The 25958-nt window shown below is 43.5% G+C and overlaps 1 protein-coding gene across 1 annotated transcript in view; it reads right to left on the reverse strand.

Annotated features, from left to right (window-relative positions):
- Positions 1-25958, reverse strand: part of DHTKD1 (dehydrogenase E1 and transketolase domain containing 1) — a 104326-nt gene that overhangs the window by 22385 nt on the left and 55983 nt on the right. Inside the window, exons 9-12 of the mRNA XM_068130452.2 lie at positions 22466-22550; positions 16126-16265; positions 7853-8003; positions 3107-3213 (exon numbers count right to left, since the gene is read on the reverse strand). Coding sequence (XP_067986553.1) covers positions 3107-3213; positions 7853-8003; positions 16126-16265; positions 22466-22550 — 483 coding nt within the window. The remainder of the gene's footprint in view (positions 1-3106; positions 3214-7852; positions 8004-16125; positions 16266-22465; positions 22551-25958) is intronic.

Consider the following 25958-nt stretch of genomic DNA (forward strand, 5'->3'; position numbering starts at 1 on the left):
AACTGCATTTCGTCCATCTTCACTTTCTTCCTTATCCTCCTCTGCAACACCCTTTCCAATACCTTCATTCCATGCTCCAATAACTTTATCGCTCAATACGAGCCACAGTCCAGAGGGTCACCTTTCCCCTTCAATAAAAGGACAAGGGTACTCAGTTCCCAATCCACTGGAATGCGGCCTTCTTTCACCACCAGATTACAGATCTCTGTCATTCTCTTCACACCCCAACTTCCCGCTGCCTTCAACATATCTCCCACAACTCCTGTCGGCCCTCCCGCTTTTCTACTCTTCATTGCTTTTATCGCTTCCTCAACTTCCTTCTCAGTTATCTTCTCTGCTGGTCCTAAAACTGGGTGACTCTTGACGTTGCCATCTCATTCATTCTCTGCATTCAACAGCATTTCCATGTATCTCTTCCATCTTCCTTTAATTCCATCTGGGTCCACAACGATTTGTCCCACTTCATCCTTCAAGCAACTCACCCCCATCACATCACACCTCTCTTTCGCTATCTGCTTTGCAATCCTGAATACCGCTCTCTGACCCTCTTCCGAATCCAAGTGTTCTCCAAACATTTTCCTACATGCCTCCTGCGCCTTTGCTACCTCTTTCTTTGCAGCCTCCTGGGCTGCCTTATAACTTTCATGCTCTGCCTTTTCTGCCCCCGTACCCTTAGCCCCCTGCTACTTCTTGAACCTCTTCCTCTTCTCGTCAATCCTCTTTCGAACTTCATCATCCCACCACCATGTTTCCGAGTGCCTCGGTGGTCCTTTTGTCCATCCTCATACCTCACCATCGGCTCCCAACAGACTAGCTTTCATTGACATCCAACCACTTTCAAGCTCAACCACATCATCCTCTACCCTACTCAGCCTCTCTTTTAATGCCTCCTCACCGTCACCTCTTTCAACCTCCACACCTTCATTCTCCGTTGGTACTTCACCCGCCGAGCTCTCCTCGCACCTTTCACCCTTATGTCGCAGGCAACCAAGTGATGCTGTGAAACAGCCTCCCCCCCCCGGGATCACCTTTGTGTCCCGGAGGTGCCCCCGATCTCACCAATGCACCATCAGGTAGTCAACGGTTGTCGTCGACCCACCTGACGTGTAAGTAACAAGCTTATTATCCTCTTTCTGGAACTGAGTATTACAAATTAACAAACCAGCTCCATCAGCAAACTCCAAAATCCTTTCACCTTCTCCATTCCTCACACCATATCCGTAACCCCCATGAACTCCCTCAAAACCATCTATACTCCTTCCCACATGTCCATTTAGGTCTCCTCCTATCACAACAACTTCATCATCTTTCACGTTTTCCATCAGCTTCTCTATCGCACACCAGAACTTGTCCTTCTCTTCATCGCTCCGACCGACCTGCGGAGCATATCCCAAGATGACGTTCACCAAGAGCTTTCCAATCATCATTTTCACCATCATCAACCTTTCACAGACTCTATTCACACTCACCACACTGTCTACAAACTCCTCAGAAAACAGGACACCAATGGGAAATCGGAAATCGGATCAGGTGGAAACCGAGCACAGCTTATTCATTAGCAATCTAACATCATCCTACCGTGAAGCATGGTGGTGCCAGCATCATACTATGGGGAAGCTTTTCAGTGGCAGGGATTGGGAGGCTTGCATGGATAGAGGGAACAATGAATGGAGCCAAATACAGGCAAATCCTTGAGGAGACCCTGCTTCAGAGTGCAAAAGACTATGGACTGTGGCAAAGATTTACGTTCCAACAGGACAATGACCCCAAACATGCAGCCAAAGTAACACTGGAGTGCCTTCAGAACAACAACGTGAACGTCCTCGAGTGTCCTAGCCAAAGCCCAGACTTGAATCCCATTGAAAAGCTGTGGAAAGGCTTGAAGATTGCTGTTCACCGACGCACCCCATCCAACTTGACAAAGCTTGAGCAAATCTGCAAGAAAGAATGAGAGAAACTCCCCAAATCCAGATGTGCAAAAGCTGATACAGACATACCAAGAAGACTCAAAGCTGTAATCGCTGCCAAAGGCACTTATATGAAGTACTGACTAAGGGGGATGAATACTTATGTAAATTAGATATTTCTGCATTTCATTTTTAATTATTTTGTAAAAATGTCTAAAAAAAACCCATATAGATCATTGACAAAAAAAATCTCAATTTTTTTAATTCAGACTGTAACATAACAGAATGTGAAAAAGTCAAGGAGTGCGAATACTTTCTGAAGGTACTGTCTGTGCTTTGAGGATCTTGTTATTTTATTATAGAAGACTTATGTGAGGAACACATGTTTAATAATATCTTATATCATATATGCCTTATCATATCATATACGTAGAGCAACAACGAAGGCTGGAAAGGGTGGAAATGCGAATGGTTCGGTGGATGTCTGGAGTATCGTTGAGAGAGAGGAAGACAAATGATGAATTGCGAAAGATGATGGGAATAGAGCCTGTGATTGATGCTGTGAAGAGGAACAGGTTGAGATGGTTTGGTCATGTGTTGAGGAAGGATGAAAGTGACTGGTTGAGAAGAGTGATGGAAATCAAGCTTTTTCGCTCTTTCACGAGCCTCGATATTGTATACAAAAAAAAAAAAAAAAAAAAAAAAAAAAAAAATGAATGTAGAAGGACGTAGAGGATGGGGAAGATCGAGAAAGACTTGGCTAAAGGTGGTAGATGAAGAAATGCGGGCAAGGGGGTTAACAAGGGGAGATGCAGAAAATAGGGCAAAATGGAGAAGATTGTCATGGGGACCGCAAGACTAACCCCTGCTCTAGCAGGGAAAATGGCCTTAAAATGCCTGTTGTTGTGTTGTTATATATATGCCCTTGTAAAGAATTCCAAACTCTAATTCCTACACCAATTTTTCTCCATTCCTAATATTTTCTCCCCATGTCTCTTCATTTTCTAAATCTGTATTCCCCTTATTTCCACCCAACAATGAACATGTACATATCGAATGGGATTTGAACCTGAGTTCCAAACATCATGTGTCATTGGTTCAAATGAGAAGGCTAATCAGGCCAACCTTCAGTTGCTATCCAGCTAATCAGCTAGTCCTTTGGTCTTCAGTATTAGCTTCACAACTTTTGCTTCATGTACCTGTAAAAAGCGCTCAATGCGACAGGACGAGTGCTCCGGCCCAGCCCCATCGTAACCATGAGGGAGAAGCAAGACCAGGCCACTCTGCTGTAGCCACTTGGCTTCCCCTGTCACACCCCAGCACAGATGTACAAATCTGGAACTTAACTCACAGATTATGGACAAAGATCAACCATTTGTGGTTAAACGACATGATAAAGAGAACAATACAGCCTATATTGGAAGACATAAAATCAACAAGTCAGTTAAACAAAAAAAACCATACAAAGGTCTACGCTCATTGAGGAGCTGAACGACAAAGGGCTGCAGGTTCACAAACTACCAAAGGGTATGGAGTGGTATGGACATACACGGAGAGGAAAAGAGGAATAACACAAATAACATATAAAGCATCATCATCTTTAGACAATGCCAGTAAGAAGGGTCTCACTGTCCAATTAAATGAGGACGCAATATTAGTCATTCCCCTCGATACCATATCCTATGGTGTGACCATCATAAAATACTGACATATTGACAGCAAAGGCCCAGGAGAGGCCATGCCTCTAAATTAATTTGGCCATCAGAATCCTTATACCACCAGCCCAAGCACAAGTTTACAAACCTTGTTTGAAACAGCAAAAACCTTTGTTCCATAACCACAAGCAAAACAACCAAGAAACTTTATCAAATCTATACTCCATCTTCAAAATAAATAGAGCTTATGTGTCTGTAGCTATGTCAGTGATATCCACTCATTGATTGGTCGCTTTAATGACCAATCGGATATGCCCGTTTTTCCCTTCACTCATCGATTGGTCGTGGCATTGAACAATTGGGTTTAATCATTTTTGCCGGAAAACTGGTCCAAGGAAGGACTCTGCGTCCTATCAGTTCACTGGTAATTCCCTGTGTGTCAAGAGGCAACCAACAGGGTTGGCGGCAGGAAGGGCATCCGGCCGTAAAACATTGCTTCAAAAAGGGGGCCACGGTGTCCAAAAAAAGGCCAACCCCTGCTCTGCGGGGAAAAATGGCCTCTAAAGGAGGTTCCAAGGATGGACTGCCTTCATCACATTGGTTGGATAGCTGGCCTGACTCCACCCAAAAAATAATCATGTGGCTGCCACAGGCCTCAGGTGTCACCCAGTGCAATCGGAATTATCCCAGGTAGATAACCACTATGTATTATATATGCTCATAGGCAGTACGCATGTTTTTGCTTCATATATACACTACCGTTCAAAAGTTATAGAACACCTCAATTTTAACAGTTTTTATTTAAATTTACGCAGTTTAATGTCTCAATGTACTCTGAAATTAAGCATAGAACAAATAATCAATTGGAGATAAAAAAGAAATCATAGAATCATTTTGTTTAACAAAATTTAATTTAAATTTTGGATTCAGCAAAGTAGCCACCTTTTGCAGATATAACCGCCGAACACAGTCGTGGCATTCTTTCTACAATGGAAATCAAATATTGTTCGGGAAATTCTTCCCAACACTGTTGCAAAAGTTCCCACAAATGTGTTGCACTTGTAGGTTGCTCTGCTTTCACCCTTCTGTCCAGTTCATCCCAAACCAGCTCGATGGGGTCTAAGTCTGGAGACTGTCCTGGCCATTCCATGATTTGAAGCCTTCCGTCTTGTTCTTTTCCTCAAAGGTAGTTTTGACATAGCCTGGAGGTGTGTTTAGGGTCATTATCTTGCTGTAGGATGAACCCCTGACCAACTAGGCGTATACCAGAGGGTATTGCATGGCGCTGCAAAATGCTGTGGTAGCCCTTTTGGTTCAGGGTGCCAGTCACTCTATGCAAATCGCCGACTCTGGATCCAGCAAAAGAGCCCCAGACCATCATGCTTCCTCCTCCATGTTTGACAGTTGGTGTCACACACTGAGGAACCATCCTTTCGCCTACTCGACGGCATACAAAAACCCTGCGTGATGAACCAAAGATTTCAAATTTTGATTCATCGGTCCATATGACCTTGTTCCAGTCTTCAGTAGTCCACTCGTGGTGCTTCATGGACCAGGCAAGCCTCTTTTTCTTATTTTGCCATCTCAGCAATGGCTTTCTTACTGCCACTCGACCTGTCAAACCTGCAGCTCGAAGTCTTCTCTTCACAGTTGAAACTGAGACTTGCTTACTTCGACCAGTGTTAAGCTGTGCTTGAAGCTGTTGTCCTGTGAGCCGCCTATCACGCAGGCTGTTGACTCTCAGAAACTTGTCTTCTGATTCTGTTGTGGCTTTGGGTCTGCCAGACCTCGTCCTGTCAGAGTTTCCTCCAGTTTCCAAAATACTACTTCCTGCAGTGCAATATTGTCCAAATAATGTTTCAGAGGGTGTAATAACAGTCTGTTCCAATACTGCTTTTATATAGACAGGGGGTTTGTAATCAAGTAATCAGCAGTGGTTGGGACACCTGTAGGAATTGTTTGCATCAACTTTCAAGGCTTAATTTACTTACATTGCTGCAGAACAGCTGTAAGTTGTTAACCCATTACTTGTTCCCTGAAGAAGGCCTTTTTTTTTTTTACAATGTAACTGTGCAATTTACATTATTTTCCCGTTTTTGCTAGCCTAAACTTTTTTTTTTACCTCGAGCAGTTTACTGTACCTTTGTACCATTTCAGGTTATTCACTTGACTTGAATTGCTTAAATTTCAATAAAAAATGGAAAAATTGAGGTGTTCTATAACTTTTGACCAGTAGTGTATATATGTACAACAGGTTTTTTATTTATTATTATTTATTTATTTATTATTATTATGTTGGAGCTGTGTTATGAGAACATGCTTGTCAAACCGAGATGAAAAACTTAATTATGCATGCAAATTATTGAACTAGTTATTGGGGTTTGTTGTGGGGATGAGACCAGGGGGGGGTGTGTGTTCAGTTACCAAGCAGCTAGCTAGTGCTTTCCAAACCAGCCATTCCTTAAAATATTATTTCGTAATAAGTACGCAATATTGGTTTTAACCTAAGTTTTTTCAAGGCTGAATAGTGTGAAAATACAGAATGGTTTTCATTCATGTATGTAAATTCAAATGTATGTAAAGAACCGGCAACGGTTGCTCGAGTGAGATGTGCATGGAAGAAGTTTCGGGAACTGAGTGGCGTGCTGATGAGGAGGAGAGTGTCGCTGAAGCTGAAGGGAAAGGTGTATGCTGCATGTGTGAGAAGTGTTATGATTTATGGGAGCGAGACATGGGTAATGAACGTAGAGCAGCAACGAAGGCTGGAAAGGGTGGAAATGCGAATGGTTCGATGGATGTGCGGAGTATCGTTGAGAGAGAGGAAGACAAATGATGAATTGCGAAAGATGATGGGAATATTGCCTGTGATTGATGCTGTGAAGAGGAACAGGTTGAGATGGTTTGGTCATGTATTGAGGAAGGATGAAAGTGACTGGTTGAGAAGAGTGATGGAAGTTAATGTAGAAGGAAGTAGAGGACGGGGAAGACCGAGAAAGACTTGGCTAAAGATGGTGGAAGAAGAAATGCGGGCAAGGGGGTTAACAAGGAGAGATGCAGAAAATAGGGCAAAATGGAGAAGATTGTCATGGGGACCGCAAGGCTAACTCCCGCTCTAGCAGGGAACATGGCCTTAAAATGCATGTTGTGTTGTGTTGTTGTTGTATGTAATTCAAATGAAGGGATGAGCAATTTGCCCAATTTTTGTTACTGCAGTTTTTGTTGCTGTTGTTGTTATTTTGAAGATCGCGACTGTTGAACTAATGTGTGTGATGACTAATCTGTGGTCTGAACAGTGGTCTAATCCCAGGTAGATAACTGCACCGGTGGGCTGCACCGGTGGTCCGAACGCCTCCACCAATACAACTTTCAGGTCCTGTTCAAGCCTGGGTGGGACAATGTTGTGACACACTGACTCTCCACTCCATTGACACGCCAGCCTTGACCATCTGCTCTAACAGTGGTGAGCACAACCCCATTCATCTACTTCACGCGACAGTGTCCTTCCAGGAGCTATATCCTCCAGGAGCTGAGCAGGACCCCAACCTCTCAACACTCTGCACTACATCAGGAATACATCATCCCATTTGCTTGAGGAGCTATTGCCATTCGTCCGTGTCAAATAGGACCTGTTCTACTGGAACGACCCTTATTTGGCCCGCATCGTGTAGCTCAAACATAGGTGCTGGGACCTGATGTGGTAGCTGGTGGCCAGGGATTGACCGGGACATTAAAGCCATGGTAAAAGACTGCGCCGCCTGCCTGGTCAGCAGCAAAAATGGCACTCCAGCAGTGCGTCCACTGCGGCCACTCATCTGGCCAACCAGACGAGTCATGGGAACTTGTCCAATTAGACATTTGTAGCGAAGTCCACAGTGTTCCTCATCACCTACGGAACTATGTATCCTGCTTCCAACCTGAACTTTCCAAAGGGGATGGAGGGAGGAAAATACTATGTCCACAAACTGCCATGTTACGTCAGAGCTGGGAATTAATGTTTGCTTTACGCAGTCTATGTTTTACGGCAGCCTGTCATTTTGGTCTCGAGATAACGAACGCTATGTGCATGATTAAAGCAGTCAGTTCCACACGCATCTATGGGGTCATGTACACCTTTAACACAACAGTATTTTTCTACCACAACACTTGCCAAAACATTTTACGTTTACACTCTGGTTGTCATGCAAATATGAGTGCGACACACATAATCCTAAGATTTGCCACATAACATTTGACACATTGCTGGCATTTATCAGGAATACTCAAAGTGATATCAGGGGCAGGTGAGCTTACCCGACATGATGAATGTGTCGATAATGATCTGGGCGCCATTGAAAAAATCTCCAAACTGTGCCTCCCAGATCGGTAACAGGGTTGGGCTTTCAATGCTCATTCCATACTCAAAGCCCAGCACAGCTTCCTCCGACAGTGGGCTGCTACACACCTGGAAGTAACCACAAAAAATTGCATACCTTTCAGTAGGCATTCCATTGGGATATTTAAAAGGGATCCCAAACACTCAGACCATCTCGACACTAATCTATCCCTTCATACCCTACAAAATAGATATGGTGTCTTTTTCCAATCCCCTATTTATAAAGTAGTTAATTTTGCGATTAAAAGTAGAAATCTTCTTCCTCTTCACGTCACTAATAGCCGTGACATCACACCATGAATCTGGCCGCCACTTTCGTATTGTCTACAAGTTACACGGAACTTAAACGGCAAAAAAGTTTCGAATTTCTACATATATGCCGGGTGGATGCGTCCTTGGTGGTTGTGGTAATACAAAGCAAGATGGTTTCATGTTACACCAATTGCAGAAAGATCTGAGGGTTGCCAGAAATTCGACGAGGTTTGTCTCAAAGTTCGGGCCTACAAAATGTTCGCTTTTGTGCTCAGAACATTTTACAGAGAACTGTTATGAAACAACAGAGCTGGCTATATATCTTGTGGTTATCCACCATGATTGAGAGAGGATGCCACCCTCATGATTAAGTGGAAGAAATAGCCATCATTCAAAACTGTATGACCATCCAACACCACTCTCCCCTTCGCAATCCCCCATCAACCATCACCCTATATAGCTATCATGTCGAGTCTCCTCGGGCAATATAGCGAACAATACCTACAACCATCCCACATACCCCCTACACCATCCCCCATGATCCCCCAACAACCGTCACCTTATATATAGCTAACAATACCCACAACCACCCCACACACCCCCTCCACGCCCCCTCCCCCACCCACAATCCCCCAACAACCATCACCCTAAATATAAAGCTAACAATACCCACGACTACCCCACACCTGCCCCATAGGCCAAAGCACCACTCTCCCCTCCACTGGAGAACGGGACATCAACATGGCATGACACGGCACGACCACAGATACAAATGGCGTCCTGGGACAGTATAAAACTGGATCCTGTGACATACAGGACACCAGGTCAGCCTGTGAAGATGGGACAAGCATTCGTCGCCCATTTGGTCGGTGGTGTCCGAGTGTGTCTGTGTGGTGTACGTGCTGATTCCTGCTATGTATGTGCTCATTCGTACCATTTATGTGGCGAGTCATGCCATGCACGTGGTGAGTCATTCCATGTACGTGCTGAGTCGTGCCTTGCATGTGCTGAGTCATGCCATGTACGTGCTGAGTCATGCAGTGCACGTTCTTAGTCATGCCATGTACGTGCTAATTCGTGCCGTATAAATGCTGAGCCGAGCCGTGTATGTGCTGATTCATGCCATGTACGTGCTGCGTTGTGCCATGCACGTGCTGATTTGTGCCGTGTACATGGCAAATTGTGCCATGTACGTGCTGAGCCATGCCGTGTTCATGCTGTCATGCCGTGTACGTGCTGATCCGTGCCGCATCGTGCGGTGTATGTGGTGAGTCGTTCCGTGTACAAACTGTGTCATGCCGTGCATGTGCTACATCGTGCCATGTACGTGGTGAGCCGTTCCATGTATGTACTGCATCGTGCAGTGTATGTGGTGAGTCATGCTGTGTATGTGCTGTGTCGTGCTGGGTATGTGCCGAGCCGTGCCGTGTATGTGGCGAGTCATGCCGTGTACGTGCTGAGTCCATTCCGCGTGATGTCCCTGCAATATTTCTTCTGGAGTAATATACAGTGCATTCAGAACGTATTCAGACCCCTTCACTTTTTTCACATTTTGTTATGTTGCAGCCTTATGCTGAAATCGTTTAAATTCCTTTTTTCCCTCATCAATCTACACTCAATACCCCAAAATGACAAAGAGAAAACAGGATTTTAGAAAGTTTTGCAAATTTATTAAAAAGAAAAAACTGAAATATCACATTGACATAAGTATTCAGACCCTTTGCTATGACACTTGAAATTTAGCTCAGGTGCCTCACATTTCTCTTTACTAGGGCATTGCCCGTACTATATCTATATCTAAAATTATATCCCCCCCCTCTATTTACATGCAATGGTTTGGTCCAAAGCGAACGGCTTCCGGAGTTTGGTAAAGAAATCGCCATCGCGTGCACAAACGCGCAGGAAAGCGAATGAATCGCAAATTCGTTTTTATTAGTTTTAAAACATCGTTTAACGCCAACATAGTTTGCAAACGTGAAATAAATGAATACGCTCTCAAATGTGCCATCCGAGGCAGAGTGTGTCCGCCACGTTCGGCACACGCGATCGTTCGCTGCTCTCTGATTGGTTGAATCGTTTTTTGGACATAGCTCGGTAAGTAATTGTCCGATTAATATGAAACCTTGAAAAGGCACATCCTCGGGTCCCCAGCAATATACCTGGCAAGTTAAAAGTATATCGGACCCGTGGTTGTCGAGAAACAGCGGTCACAGACAAACAGACGTACAAACGTACAGACAGAGATTACTGGAATTATAGATAGATAATCTTTGAAATGTTTCTACACATTGCTTGGAGTCCACCTGTGGTAAATTCAATTGATTGGATATGATTTGGAAAGGCACACACCTGTCTATATAAGGTCTCACAGCTGACAATGCATATCAGAGCCAAAACTAAGCCATGAGGTCGAAGGAACTGCCTGCAGAGCTCAGAGACAGGATTGTGTCGAGGCACAGATCTGGGGAAGCCTACAAAAAAAAAATTCTGCTGCATTGAAGGTTCCCAAGAGCACAGTGGCCTCCATAATTGTCCTCCGTCACACCGCGGAGCGAAAGGGGGACTATGGTTTTCCCCTCCGTCCGTGTGTCCATCCGTCCGTGCGTGCGTGCATGCGTGCGGGCGGGCGTGCGTGCATGCGTAAGCGAAGGACCGAATTCTAATTTGGTGTGTGGGTGCAACCCACGTCAAAATCCAAGATGGCCGCCGCCATGTATGTCTGACGCCATGTATGTCTGAACCTTGTGAGCGGAATATCTTGAAAAATAAGGGAAGTACCAACTTCTAATCTGGTGTGTGGATGTATCTACACATAAGGAATAACGCTATTGAAAATTGGGTCGCCACGTCAAAATCCAAGATGGCCACCGCCATGTATGTCTGAACCTTGTGAGCGGAATATCTTGAAAAACAAGCGTTACGCCTAGGTCCCCCGTCGGTGAAGTGATGTGAGTTGACAAAGTGGAAGACGCAGAAAACATGCTATGATATGATATTTCGCTCACAAGGTTCAGACATACATGGAGGCGGCCATCTTGGATTTTGACGTGGCGACCCAATTTTCAATAGCGTTCTTCCTTGTGCCTAGATACACCCACACACTAAATTAGAAGTTGGTACTTCGCTTATTTTTCAAGATATTCATCTCACAAGGTTCAGACATACATGGCGGCGGCCATCTTGGATTTTGACGTGGCGACCCAGTTTTAAACCGCGTTCTTCCTTGTGCCGAGATACAGCCACACACCAGATTAGAAGTTGGTACTTCACTTATTTTTCGAGATATTTCGCTCACAAGGTTCAGACATATATATGGTGGCGGCCATCTTGGATTTTGACGTGGCGACCCAATTTTCAATAGCGGTCTTCCTGATGCCGAGATACACCCACACACCAAATTAGAAGTTGGTACTTCACTTATTTTTCAAGATATTCATTTCACAAGGTTCAGACATACATGGCGGCGGCCATCTTGGATTTTGACGTGGCGACCCAATTTTAAACAGCGTTCTTGCTTGTGCCTAGATACACCCACAAACCAAATTAGAAGTTGGTACTTCGCTTATTTTTCAAGATATTCATCTCACAAGGTTCAAACATATATGGCCGCGGCCATCTTGGATTTTGACGTGGCGACCCGATTTTCAATAGCGTTCTTCCTTATGCCTCGATACACCCACACACCAAATTAGAAGTTGGTACTTCGCTTATTTTTCAAGATATTCATCTCACAAGGTTCAGACATACATGGCGGCGGCCATGTTGGATTTTGACGTGGCGACCCAATTTTAAACATTGTTCTTGCTTGTGCCAAGATACACCCACACACCAGATTAGAAGTTGGTACTTCGTTTATTTTTCAAGATATTCCGCTCACAAGGTTCAGACATATATATGGTGGCGGCCATCTTGGATTTTGACGTGGCGCCCCAATTTTCAATAGCGTTCTTCCTTATGCCGAGATACACCCACACACCAGATTAGAAGTTGGTACTTCGCTTATTTTTCAAGATATTTCGCTCACAAGGTTCAGACATATATATGGTGGCGGCCATCTTGGATTTTGACGTGGCGCCCCAATTTTCAATAGCGTTCTTCCTTATGCCGAGATACACCCACACACCAAATTAGAAGTTGGTACTTCGCTTATTTTTCAAGATATTCATCTCACAAGGTTCAGACATACATGGCGGCGGCCAGCTTGGATTTTGACGTGGCGACCCAATTTTTAATAGTGTTCTTCCTTATGCCTTGATACACCCACACACTAGATTAGAAGTTGGTATTTCACTTATTTTTCAAGATATTCATCTCACAAGGTTCAGACATACATAGCATCAGACATACATGGCGGCGGCCATCTTGGATTTTGACGTGGGTTGCACCCACACACCAAATTCGAATGCGCTCCTTCGCTTATGCACGCACGCACGCACGCCCGCCCGCACGCACGCACGCAAACACGCACGCCCGCACGCACACACGCACGCACGGACGGACGGACGGACGCACGGACACACGGACGGAGGGGAAAACCATAGTCCCCCTTTCGCTCCGCTGTGCGACGGGGGACAATAAGCGAAGTACCAACTTCTAATCTGGTGTGTGGGTGTATCTAGGCATAAGGAAGAACGCTATTGAAAATTGGCTCGCCAGGTCAAAATCAAAGATGGCCACCACCATATATATGTCTGAACCTTGTGAGCGAAATATCTTGAAAAATAAACGAACTACTAACTTCTAATCTGGTGTGTGGGTGTATCTACGCATAAGGAAGAACGCTATTGAAAATTGGGTCGCCGCGTCAAAATCCAAGATGGCCGCCTTGCATCTTCCACTTTGTCAACTCACATCACTTCACCGACGGGGGACCTAGGCGTAACACTTGTTCTTAAATGGAAGAAGTTTGGAACAACCAGGACTCTTCCTAGAGCTGGCCGCCCGGCCAAACTGAGCAATCGGGGGAGAAGAGACTTGGTAAGAGAGGTAACCAAGAACCCAATGGTCACTCTGGCTGAGCGCCAGAGATCCTGTGTGGAGATGGGAGAAACTTCTAGAAGGATAACCATCGCTGCAACACTCCACCGATCTGGGCTTTATGGCAGAGTGGCCAGATGGAAGCCAAACAGTTCAATCTTGGTTTCATCACACCACAGAATCTTGTTTCTCACAGTCTGAGAGTCCTTTAGGTGCTTTTTTGTAAACTCCAAGCGGGCTTTCATGTCTTTCACTGAGGAGAGCTCTAAGAAGAGTCGTCGTTGTTCCAAACTTCTTCCTTTTAAGAATTATGGAGGCCACTGTGCTCTTGGGAACCTTCAATGCAGCAGAGGTTTTTTGTGGGCTTCCTCAGATCTGTGCCTCGACACCATCCTGTCTCTGAGCTCTGCAGGCAGTTCCTTCGACTTCATGGCTTGGTTTTTGCTCTGATATGCATTGTCAGCTGTGAGACCTTATATAGACAGGTGTGTGCCTTTCCAAATCATGTCCAATCAATTGAATTTGCCACAGGTGGACTCCAATCAAGGTGTAGAAACATCTCAAAGATGATCAAGAGAAATGGGAGGCACCTGAGCTAAATTTCAAGTGTCATAGCAAAGGGTATGAATACTTATGTCAATGTGATATTTCAGTTTTTTATTTTTAATAAATTTGCAATACTTTCTAAAATCCTGTTTTCTCTTTGTCATTATGGGGTATTGAGTGTAGATTGATGAGGGAAAAAATGAATTTAAACGATTTCAGCATTAGGTTGCAACATAACAAAATGTGAAAAAAAGTGAAGGGGTCTGAATACTTTCTGAATGCACTGTAACTGATTTATCAATTAATACAAAATCTTTGATAAACCATCAATTGAATGGAAAAACAAAACTTACCAATCTGTTGTGTACATTCGACTGATGTTTTCCTCTTCACTACCAACACCACCATCTTCACAAATACCATCTTAGTCCGATTTGCTCACACAAGGCTCGAAAAAATACGGATCTACAATTCCTCAGAAAACGTTTCCATTACTAATTTTGTCTTCAATAGTTTCTTCTCATTCCCAATGATCAATTTCAAAATGCTGATAACCTTCACAGTTGTTGCTAATGACAGGGGGAATTATTATCGGAATCCAAGCTCGAAATACACTGTTTCTCCATATAGGTAAGTCGTCAATTGTATCAAGGTGGGTTCATAGTGTGACGTCACTGGCGAAATAGAAAATTGACACTCTCGGGCCTTTTTCAACACTTTGTGATTGGCAAAAAAAAATAATTAAAAAACACCCCTTAAAATTAGACCATGATTAATGATTTTGAATGGTTTGCAGACAAAAAAATGTTTGTGTTTGGTTTCCCCTTTAAAAACATAAGACATGAATAATGAAATAACACTGTGCGAGTATGACTGTCTGTCCAAGCCATCACCCTCCCCAAGGGAGCTGGTATTTCAAATCCGCCCCCTTACAGCCATCACCCTTGTCTGTCCATCATTCGTCTCATGTGCCATGTCTGAATGATATCTTAGTTGGAATGCAATTATTGTGCACCTATCATGTGAGATCATTCCTCTTCATGCTAAACATGCTTGTTCATCTTCATGCTAAGCATGCTTGTTCATCTTCATGCTAAACACCTGACGACTTCCAGGAGCGACTGGAAGTTTGAGTTGCGCCTGATGACACAAGTGATCATACGTTTTGCAAACTTCAATTTTTTTAAACCTACGAAATCCTGGTGAAAAATTCGAAATTCAGGTTGTGCAGCTGGGATTGTTGACAAAGACGAGAATAATTAAATGATTATACAGACGAACATACGAATGGCTTCACACTTCCATTTCTCTTTTATAGCGATCTAAACGCTCATGGAGGAGCTTCTACATCAATTACACACAACACAAAGAGGTTAGTAGACATGAGTGCACTTTACAATGAATTCCAAGGACATTAGTAGTAGATGGACCTAATATAGTAACTCGGATTTGAACCTGGGTTCTCAATTTGTCACCAAAAGTGACTGGTCGATGTGATATTCGAATATTTACCACCCTTTTATCCGACCTGTGTAATCATCTTCCTGTGTTGGGCAAATCCCTCTCTTCTCTTTCTTGCTTCTCGGTGGCACTCATCATCTCATGCAATCCTCATTTTCCACTGGTGAAATTTACAACATTTTTTTATTTTCGAACCTTTCTCTTCCTCTTCATTCAAACACTGAAGTTTCTTATCTATTAGTCTGTCATCAAATAATATCAGCATGTTATACCTCTTTCCCACATGATCATACTCTTTAAATAACATAGATCATACTCTTAATTCCTTGTAAAATGGCTCTCAATAAGTCATTTTGTCCATTAAATAAAATGATATTCCAAATGAGCGCATTCATTTATATAAGGAGAGCATAACAACACACAACAGGCATTTTAAGGCCATTTTCCCTGCTAGAGCGGGGGTTAGCCTTGCTGTCCCCATGACAATCTTCTCCATCTTGCCCTATTTTCTGCATCTCCCCTTGTTAACCCCCTTGCCCGCATTTCTTCTTCCACCATCTTTAGCCAAGTCTTTCTCGGTCTTCCCCGTCCTCTACTTCCTTCTACATTCATTTCCATCACTCTTCTCAACCAGTCACTTTCATCCTTCCTCAACACATGCCCAAACCATCTCAACCTGTTCCTCTTCACAGCATCCATCACAGGCTCTATTCCCATCATCTTTCGCAATTCATCATTTGTCTTCCTCTCTTTCAGTATATAAGGAGAGCATAAATAAGTATATAAGAAGAGCTCATAAATAATAAAATACTCTTTCAGTATATGAGGAGAGCATCATTGTCTTCCTTTCATATAAGGAGAGCATATAAGCAAGGTAAATGAAATAACAATTACCTGTAACTGTTAATCATATAATTTCAGTTACACCGAGTTACGCAGACATTTTGGACTTCACCTCTAGATGGGTCTTCTGTCCTGGAGTAATGTTGTTGAGTGGGATATGGATTTTCTCAGTGTCTTGGCAAACAAGGGCACAATGCCTTTGATTGAATGTGCCACGTCCCACATCCTGGCCACTCAGACGGACATTGAACCCTGCACAACCAATCATTATAAATAAATGGCATCAGCATAATCAGGCATCCTAACACCTTTCAATCATATCCACGGTCACAGACTATTGCCCAATTTATTTAGAACAACATTGAGCTCATCAGGACAACATACTGCAAATTGTTCATTAGTGATCAATCTAAGCCATTAATATACACAGGTTGAACCCATAACAAGGACGAAATCTAGATCGACATCTCTGCCTTTGTCTATTTGTGACCAAGGGCTTTAATCTCAGTCTGCAAAGACTTGAGTACGACGCGGATGCCTCTGAGTTTGGAGATTCTTTATTATATATACTAGCTTGACTCACCACCCGTCGTTTCAGAGGGATAGGCATCTTTGACCATTTCAGTGTCTTTGGGGTCTTTTGGGTCTTCATGGTGCTTTGGGTCTTCAGGGCCATTTGGGTCTTCAGAGTCTTTTGGATCCTCTGGGCCTTTAAGGGTATTTTGGGTCTTTGGCGTGTTTTGGATCTTCGGGGTCTTTTGTGTCTTCGGTGTCTTCAGGGGCTTTTGGGTCTTCAGGGTCTTTTGTTTCCTCTGGGTCTTTAAGAGTATTTGGGGTATTTTGGTTTGTTGGGGGTATTTAAGGGTATTTTGTGTCTAAAGGGTCTTTAAGGGTCTTTGGTGGCTTCAGGGTGTTTTGGGTCTTCAGGGTGTTTTGGTTCTTTGGGGTCTTTGGGGTATTTTGGGTATTCAGGGTATTTTGGGTCTTCTGGGTCTTTTGGATCTTTTGGGTCTCTGGGGTGTTTTGGGTCTTTGGGGTCTTTTTGGGTCTTTGGGGTGTTTTGGGTTTTTGGGGTATTTTGGGTCTTTGGGTCTTTTGGGTATTCGGTGTCTTTTTGGTCTTCAGGGTCTTTGGGGTCTTCGGGGTATTTTGGGTCTTCAGTGTCTTTTGTTTCCTCTGGGTCTTTAAGAGTCTTTGGGGGTATTTTGGTTCTTCAGGGTATTTGGGGTCTAAAGGGTCTTTAAGGGTCCTTGTGGCTTCAGGATGTTTTGGGTCTTCAGGGTGTTTTGGATCTTTGGGGTCTTTTGGTTCTTCAGGGTCTTTTGGGTATTTGGGGTCTTTTTGGTATTCAAGGTATTTTGGGTCTTCTGGGTCTTTTGGGTCTCCAGGGTGTTTTGGGTCTTCTGGGTCTTTTTGTGTCTTCGGGGTGTTTTGGGTTTTTGGGGTATTTTGGGTCTTTGGGTCTTTTGGGTCATTGGTGTCTTTTCGGTCTTCAGAGTCTTTGGGGTCTTCAGGGGAGTTTGGGTCTTAGGGGTCTTTTGGTTCCTCTGGGTCTTCAGGGTGTTTTGAGTCTTCGGGGTGTTTTGGGTCTTTGGGGTGTTTTTGGTCTTTGGGGTATTTTGGGTCTTTTGAGTCTTTGGGGTGTTTTGGGTCTTTGGGGCCATTTGGGTCTTTGGGGTGTTTTTAAGCCTCAGGGCTTTCAAGGGTATTTTGGGTCTTCAGGGTCTTTTTGAGCCTCAGGGCCTTCAAGGGTATTTTGGGTCTTCAGGGTCTTTTTGAGCATCTGGGCCTTCAAGGGTATTTTGGGACTTTGGGATGTTTTGGGTCTTCAGGGTCTATGGGGTCTTCAGGGTATTTTTGGTCTTTAAGGGTATTTTGGGTATTCAGGGGTCTTGATGGTCTTAAGCATCTTGGGGGAATTAAAGGGCCATCAAAGGTCTGAGGGGTCTCACCAGTCTAAACATAATTAAGAGGGTGGTAATTTATTTGAAGAAGAAGACGTTTTCGTCGCATATAAACATAACGACATAACCATATACGTTTGCTTTATTATAATTATATATATATATATATATCTATATATATATATATATATATATATATATATATATATATCTATATATATATATATATATATATATATATATGTATACATATATATAAATAAATGAAAAAAAAAAATCTCTATATTATAAAAGAAAGTTTTTGTTTGTTTGTCTGCGCACGCTAATCTCCTGAACCGTGAAAGATAGGAGGAAACCTCTAATACAAAAAATGTCGGGACAGGCCCTGTCGACAGGCCCTGTCAAAAAATGTCGGGGACAGGAGGGTTTTAGGCTAGGTGGCGAGACCGGTCGAGGCCCACCTCGGCCGGGCTGGGCCCATTTCACAATTAAAAGCTGAGCTGAATTATAGTAGTCAATCTTCTACGGCCGCGAGTAAAAGCTGAATTATAGTAGTAAATTCATTCAAAAAGAACCCGGGCAACGCCGGGTGCTTTCGGCTAGTATATATATATATTATATATATATATACAGACTTGGCATTGAATATGGAATTTTTTTTTTTCTTGACTTGGGTTTACTTTCTGAACTCAGTATATCAATCTGGTGAGTTTCTTTTACGCTTCGGTGATTTCTTTGTTAAAAGAACCATGTCACTGATTGTCTGTCACAGCAAGAAGTCAACAACAGGATTATATCACAGGTGGCGTGACAAAATGTACGGACAAGTACATTTGATGATTGGCTTCACAATCGGGTATATAAGGGTTGTTGCGTTCTGTATTAATGGAAAACAACTGCTACACGTATACAAAAGTTATTGCCGCTTCCTCTGGAGATGGTCCGTCAACTCGACAATGCTGTTTGTCATGAGGTGGTGGCTTTACGAAATTCCGGTATGAAACAGTGTGCTATTGTTCAGCAGTATGGCATCACTCAAGGTCAGGTGTCAAAGATCCTGAAACGAAATGCTCAGAGGGGTGTCCCTACTCCAATACCGAGGCCAGACGTCCCCGCAGAACCACAAGGAGGGATGATCGCCAGCTGCACCGGTTAGTCCACAATGTTCGTACCAAGTCAGCTAATCGGCTTAGGGCTGAGTGGCAGCAACTGCCAAATGTGCCTGTATCCAGAAGGCTAGTCAACCAACGACTGGTTCAAGCAGGCTATCGTGCCAAACGTCCCCTGAGAAAGCTATGCCTGACCAGACAACACCGCCAGCGCCGATTGCAGTGGGCCAGAGAGCACCGTCATTGGCAGCCAGGACACTGGAATCACGTGATCTTCAGTGACGAGTCTAGATTTCTGGTCTATCGTCAAGATGGCAACGTCCGAGTGCGCAGACAAGTGCATGAAGCCTACAACGAAGTTTGTATAGTGCCAAGAGTCCAAGCTGGAGGTGGTGAGGTGACCGTTTGGGCTGCTTTTCATGCAGGTGGCAAAACTGACCTGGTTGTTCTGAATGGAAACCTGAACCAGTTCAAGTGCAGGGCCATTCTGGAAGAAACATTGCTTCCATTTGCTCGTGCAGCCTTTCGAGGAAACATTCTCTTCCAAGATGACAATGCAAGGCCTCATTGTGCTCGCATGATCCAACACTTTCTTGTTGACCGTGGTGTAGAGCATATGGAGTGGCCTGCCATGGTCCCGGATATGAATCCGATAGAGAACTTGTGGGCAGAATTAACGCGTCAAATCGACAACTTGGACCAGCAGCCCACCTCTGTGCGTGAATTGCAGCAGGCTATTGTCACTGCATGGCAAGCGATTCCTGTCCAAACCTTGGCAAATCTCGTGAACAGCATGCCTCAACGTGTACGTGCTCTCCTGAATGCTCGTGGGGGTTACACGAAGTACTGAACTGTCATTTTACTGTCCGTAATCCCAGTCGTAATTTAACTTTTGTTTTTGTTAAAAAAAATTTTGGCTAATGTGCAAAATAAAGAGATACTTCTGGAAAACGTACAGAAGTTTAACACAGTACTGTCCGTGAATTGAGTTCGATATCAGTTTACATCACTTTCAAGGATCAATTTATTTGCTTTGAAATGTCAAATGTGGTTTTTGTTTCTTTTAAAGGTCACATTAACAAAATCTAGAATAATTTCAACATAATTCCAATGAACTTTTGGTTCTAAGTCATCGTGAAAAGTAAGTTCACCCCACAAAAAAATATTCCATATTAAATGCCAAGTCTGTATATATATATATATATATATATATATATATATATATATATATATATATTACATACAGTTTATACAGGGTGACCCAAAAAAACCTCCCACATTTCAAAGGTAAATGAAAAAAAAATGGTTAAAGATAATCAAGATATTATTTGGACACATGAAACTTCATTCAAAACAGTTTTTATTCATCATGTTTTAAAGATGACATCCTCCAAATGGTGACCGTCATTGTCTATACACGCTTGGAGGCGATTTCTGAAGGCTGCCATGGCTCGACGGGTCATGTCGGGTGGAACAGCGGCTATCTCCTGTTGAATAGCAACCTTAAGGGCTTCAAGAGTTTGGGGTCGATGAGTATACACTCGTGATTTAAGGTAGCCCTACAGAAAAAAATCACAAGGGGCGAGGTCAGGGGAACGGGCCGGCCACCCAACATCGCCACGCAACGAGATCACCCGATCCGGAAACATTTCCCTCAGCACTTGCAATGATCTTCGAGTTGTGCGTGCCGTAGCTCCATCTTGCTGAAACCACACATCGAGTTCTTCAAGCTCAAGGTGTTCGAGTTGTGGCCTTAGAAAGTTTTCGAGCATATCAATGTAACGGTCAGAAGTTACAGTAACAGTTACACCACCCTCTTCAAAGAAATAAGGACCCACGATGCCAACATCGGCAACAGCCCACCACACAGTCACTCGATCGGAGTGCAACGGTCTTTCGTGTAGCATGCGAGGGTTGTCTTCAGAACAATAGCGAAAATTTTGTTTGTTTACAGAGCCACTCAAATGAAAATGAGCTTCGTCACTGCACAAGAGAACAGCATTTTCCAGAACACGTTGCAGAATGTTCTCGCATAACTCCCTGCGGCTTATCCAGTCTCTCGCATTGAGTTCTTGCACAACCGTCATTTTGTATGGATGGAAGTGGAGGTCTTTGTGTAAGATTCTCCTTGCAGTTTCTCGGGATATCCCTACAGCTAAAGCATGCTTCCGCGCAGAACGTCTCGGAGACTGCACAACGGATCGCCTCAATGCTTCAATATTCTCAGGTGTACGAGCGCTCCTAGGTCGACCAGGTGATTTTCTTTTTAAAGCTGAGCCTGTTGCCCTGAAATTCTCAACCCACTGTAAGATGGTTTTCCGATCTGGAACGTTTTGGTTCCGTGGAATACTGAAACGTCTTTGAAAGGCCCTCTGCACGGCGATCACGGAACGGTTGTTTGTGAAGAACGTTTCGACAGCGAACGCACGGTGTGCTCCCGACCGCGCCATGTTGGCGACTGAGGACGGTTGGGGTTGGGGTTGGGCTACCAACAGACCCTAGCCCCGCCCCTCCCGCCTCACTACTGCCAGTGCTACAGCCTTTCGAAATGTGGGAGGTTTTTTTGGGTCACCCTGTATAACTGAGTAATTGTGAGTTTTGCATACACTTGTGACAGTATCTGAATTTAACATCCATAATAACGCACTGCTAGATGGCCCCTCCGGAGCTTGGCAGGCAATGCGGACATGCGTGGCGATGACGTGTCTGTGGGTCTTATCATTTTCGGGTGATGTTATAGTCAGTGGTAGGAAGTCCTAAAAAATTATCATTTACAAACGGTGTAAAGTGGCAAGTGTTGCATGTTTGCATGTACAGTTGGGCCTCTGTATCAGGCACCTTGGTTATAACAAACATTCAGAACATATTTTAGTCAATACATAATTTCCCTGTATTCACGATCCATATTAATGCAAATTCACCCAGATACAAAGAAATACCACTTTGTTCTGGCAAGTTGAATTCAAACACATGACCCTATATTCCAAAATGATTGATAATCAGATGAGATTACCAAATTCAATCATCCAATACATCTATTAAAACAATCATTTTCGTATTCCCTGCATTTTTGCATCATCATGGTAGGGAATTACACCTTACATGGATGCCACAGAAGAAAGGCTGAGACATTCAGCAGGGCGGGCCTTGAACCCACCCCCTTGGAACCGTCTCAAGGTGATCAAATTTCGTTGTTTTTTAAATTGAATTTATGCTTCACAGCAGTATTTGATGTGACATCACATAGTACAGTACAATAATAAACAAAAATGCTGCTGCGAAGCATAAATTCCATTTTTAAAAAACCTACATTCCATCTCTCCGAGCCTCTTCCCCATACTGTTCCAAGCGGTTGTTTCAAAATAAGCCACACCAAGCTGAGTGTCTCCCCTTTCCTCGGTGACATCCCTGGGGTTGTAAAACTTGTGAAACTTCTTACCTTGTGAAAGTAGAGATCCAATCGCTAAAGTCTCTGCAGTGGACCAATTTATATTCTTTCCCTCTTTCAGATTCTTTAGTCTGGCCTAAGCAACAAATAATTTGCTGTTAAAACTGCAAAAATGTGAAAAAATACCTATTCTTTGAAGGAAAACAACAAGAAACAAGACCAAAAGTCTAGCCGGGCTTGTAAAATATTATAAACCACAAACACACGATTAGCTTGTTAAACAGTCACTAATGCTGTTTATAACATTAAACAAAGAAATTTTGAGGAATCCCGACATCCATGAGTTAAGTTTTACTTACAGAACTGAGGGAAGATCTACTGTAATCTATATACCTCACAAGGTTTGGAGGTGTGCTCATTTACCAAGCAGCTAGCTAGCGCTTGCCAAGCCAGCCATTCCTTACGGTGTTGAATGGAGTGTTTGCTCGAATGCTTAAACCACTTGGCGATCTCTCCACAAGAATCTTGGTAAATGAACACACCCAATGTTCTTGAGACACGACAATAGATCGACTGTAATCTATATACCCCAAAGAGGAATGACCCTTCCTGCCACTACCGTAGTGAGCGGGTGTACTAGTAAATTAAAATGTTGGTCGGTGGACTCAGCCGTCGTAATGACAACATAGACGTAATGACGTAATGGACACAAAACTGATATATTTTAACTTCCAGTAAGTTTGCAGTCACTACGAAGAGATTAATGTTACGATTAGATTTACTATAATATTAACGTTATGTTATCATAATTTAAAAAATGATATTACCATAAAAAAATCGAGGCTAATTCCCTACTTCCTCGGTTATTAATATTAGTGTTATTCATAAACTTTCCATTCACGACATTGGGATGAAAGTATTATGGTTATATTTACTATATTATCTATATAATAATAGCGTAAGGACTCGACTTTGTTATCCCTTTTACGCCGCACCCAGTGACCCGATGCCCACGGCACTAATGGATTTACGATCTACGAACCGCACTCTTTGTTTATCACGTACAGCCATACTCGAAAAATCTGAATTAGCCAACGTTGGGGCCCAAAAGCATCCGATTAACTGCTGATACGACGCCATCTTACGACACCATCTTATTGGTGTCTGCTGGGTGAAGGCGAAGCAAGCCGTCCGCTGATTGGACTGTCGAAGGCGACAGCAAGCCGTCCACTGAGTGAACAATCCTGAGCATGCATTTGTGTGCAATAAATACGTTGTTCAAATACGCACTCTTCATTCTCATCTGTCTTCCTAACTCTTACTCGGAAAAGCAAATCCCCTATGCCATCCATAATGGTACACTCTATCCATACACCACATCCTCCCTTCTGTGGATGTTCCACGGGTTTCGGCTAGTCTATATAATAATAGCGTAAGGACTCGACTTTGTTATCCCTTTTACGCTGCACCCAGTGACCCGATGCCCACGGCACTAATGGATTTACGATGTACGAACCGCGCTCTTTGTTTATCACGTACAGACATACTCGAAAAATCTGAATTAGCCGACGTTGGGGCCCAAAAGCATCCGATTAACTGCCGATACGACGCCATCTTACGCCGCCATCGTATTGGCGTCTGCTGGGCGAAGGCGAAGCAAACCGTCTGCTGATTGGACAGGCGAAGGCGAAAGCAAGCCGTCCACTAAGTGGACAATCCAGAGCATGCATTTGTGCCGGTGTCGGCGATCGTTGTTCATATACGCACTCTTCATTCTCATCTTTCTTCCTAACTCTTACTCGGACAAGCAAATCCCCTATGCCATCCATAATGGTACACTCTATCCATACACCACATCCTCCCTTCCGTGGATGTTCCACGGGTTTCGGCTAGTTATTATTATTATGAAAACGATACTACTGAAACGATACACTACTTTATTAAGAAACCTGGGCTTAATTTGTCCGAAGCGGTCCGAAGATAAGTCATAACGCCTAAGGCCAAAACGTACCGTACCGTGTTGTTGGAAGATCCGTAATGTCTATGCTTTCGATATTTTATGGTCATTTTAAAAGAAGACTCCAGACCCCAAATTTTTTTTTTAGTTAAATGCTTCTACATAATCTTTGATCAGTACATAACAACATCATCTAAAAAACAAAATCAACCCGCGATGTCGTTTCCTTGTAATCCGACCTTAAATGCGCCAATAATAGACCATCGACGAAAACGCTTCTGCAAATCTTAGACCACGTGCCCATGCACAATATAAGTCACACAAGGTGACGGGGAAGCCAGAAATACTTTACAAATGGTTTACAATACAATACAATAGTGTGGAGTGTTTCTGTTCTCGTTATATTGTCCTGCATATCGGATTCTAAATGGTTAATAGTTGTGTTTTGTACGGGTGCAGCAAAGTCTCGGAGCCTTTTGTGCGAACACTACATGAATTCCCAAAGGATGTTGCCAGTAATAACACTTGGAAGAGGTTTGTCCGACGAACTCGAGCACGATGGAAAGGTCCTGCCAAGTCGACGAGGCTTTGCAGTGAACATTTTGAACCAGAGTGCTATGTCAACTTTTTGGCTTGGAGTATGGGACACGCTGCCAGACTAGATTTGAAGCCTTTGCAAATCCCATCCAAATATCCAGAGGGTACCTGCAGGACACTTGCTTCGCCAGCCACCACGTCGAAGAATATAATGCCGTCTACGTCGATGATGATGATGTCGACCACTCAGGCCACTGGCGCCGACACTGAATTTGCGATGCCTACCGTCTTGCCCCAGGCCCAGACTTCATGTTCCACGCCGACTTTGAAGAGACCTCAAACTGCTGTCGCTAAACGAGAGTTGATGAGGGTATATATAGTTGAAGAGCCCCTTTAAAGTATGTATGCAACCATAAATTGAGAGATTATGAACCCCCCTTTCATTCAAGAAAAACAATGGTATTATAATCATAAACACAGGCTCGAATGCGAGTGTACTGTCACTGTGTGTCCCCAAAGACACTTGCAATGCATAGGCCTAGGCCTACACTAAATCGTAAATGACGTTTGTGTCATGTATAAAATGTGGGCTATCCCCCCCCCCCCTCTCCCGGGATGCGAGCATAATTGTTTATGTATCGACTTATTTTGTTGTTTAGCGGAACATGCCTGGCATAAATATAAATAAATTGGCCAAAATTCTACGAAACGCCGACGTACAATGACGAGTGCATTTGTACACTACACTCAGTAGCTGCAGCCTGCGTGTCTGTGGCTACGCCATGATACAGGCACAAGGCGATCGGGTTTTTACCGTTTTATCGATCAAACAAAGTCATTACTGCAATAACACTAGCTTGATATAAATATTCCTCGCATATTTAACCGAAACTATCAACAAGTAGGCTAGCCCAACACGTACCAGTAATCTAAATCTGCGAGCCGTTCAGCATCATCTCCGTCGTTTTCCACTTCGACCTCCATATTGCCCTCTGGATCTTCGTCGGCGTATTCTGGCTCAAACTGATATGGTTGAACACCAAATTCTCT

The sequence above is a fragment of the Myxine glutinosa genome, chromosome 11, assembly GCF_964187855.1.
Source record: "Myxine glutinosa chromosome 11, kmMyxGlut1.1, whole genome shotgun sequence".
NCBI lineage: Eukaryota > Metazoa > Chordata > Myxini > Myxiniformes > Myxinidae > Myxine > Myxine glutinosa.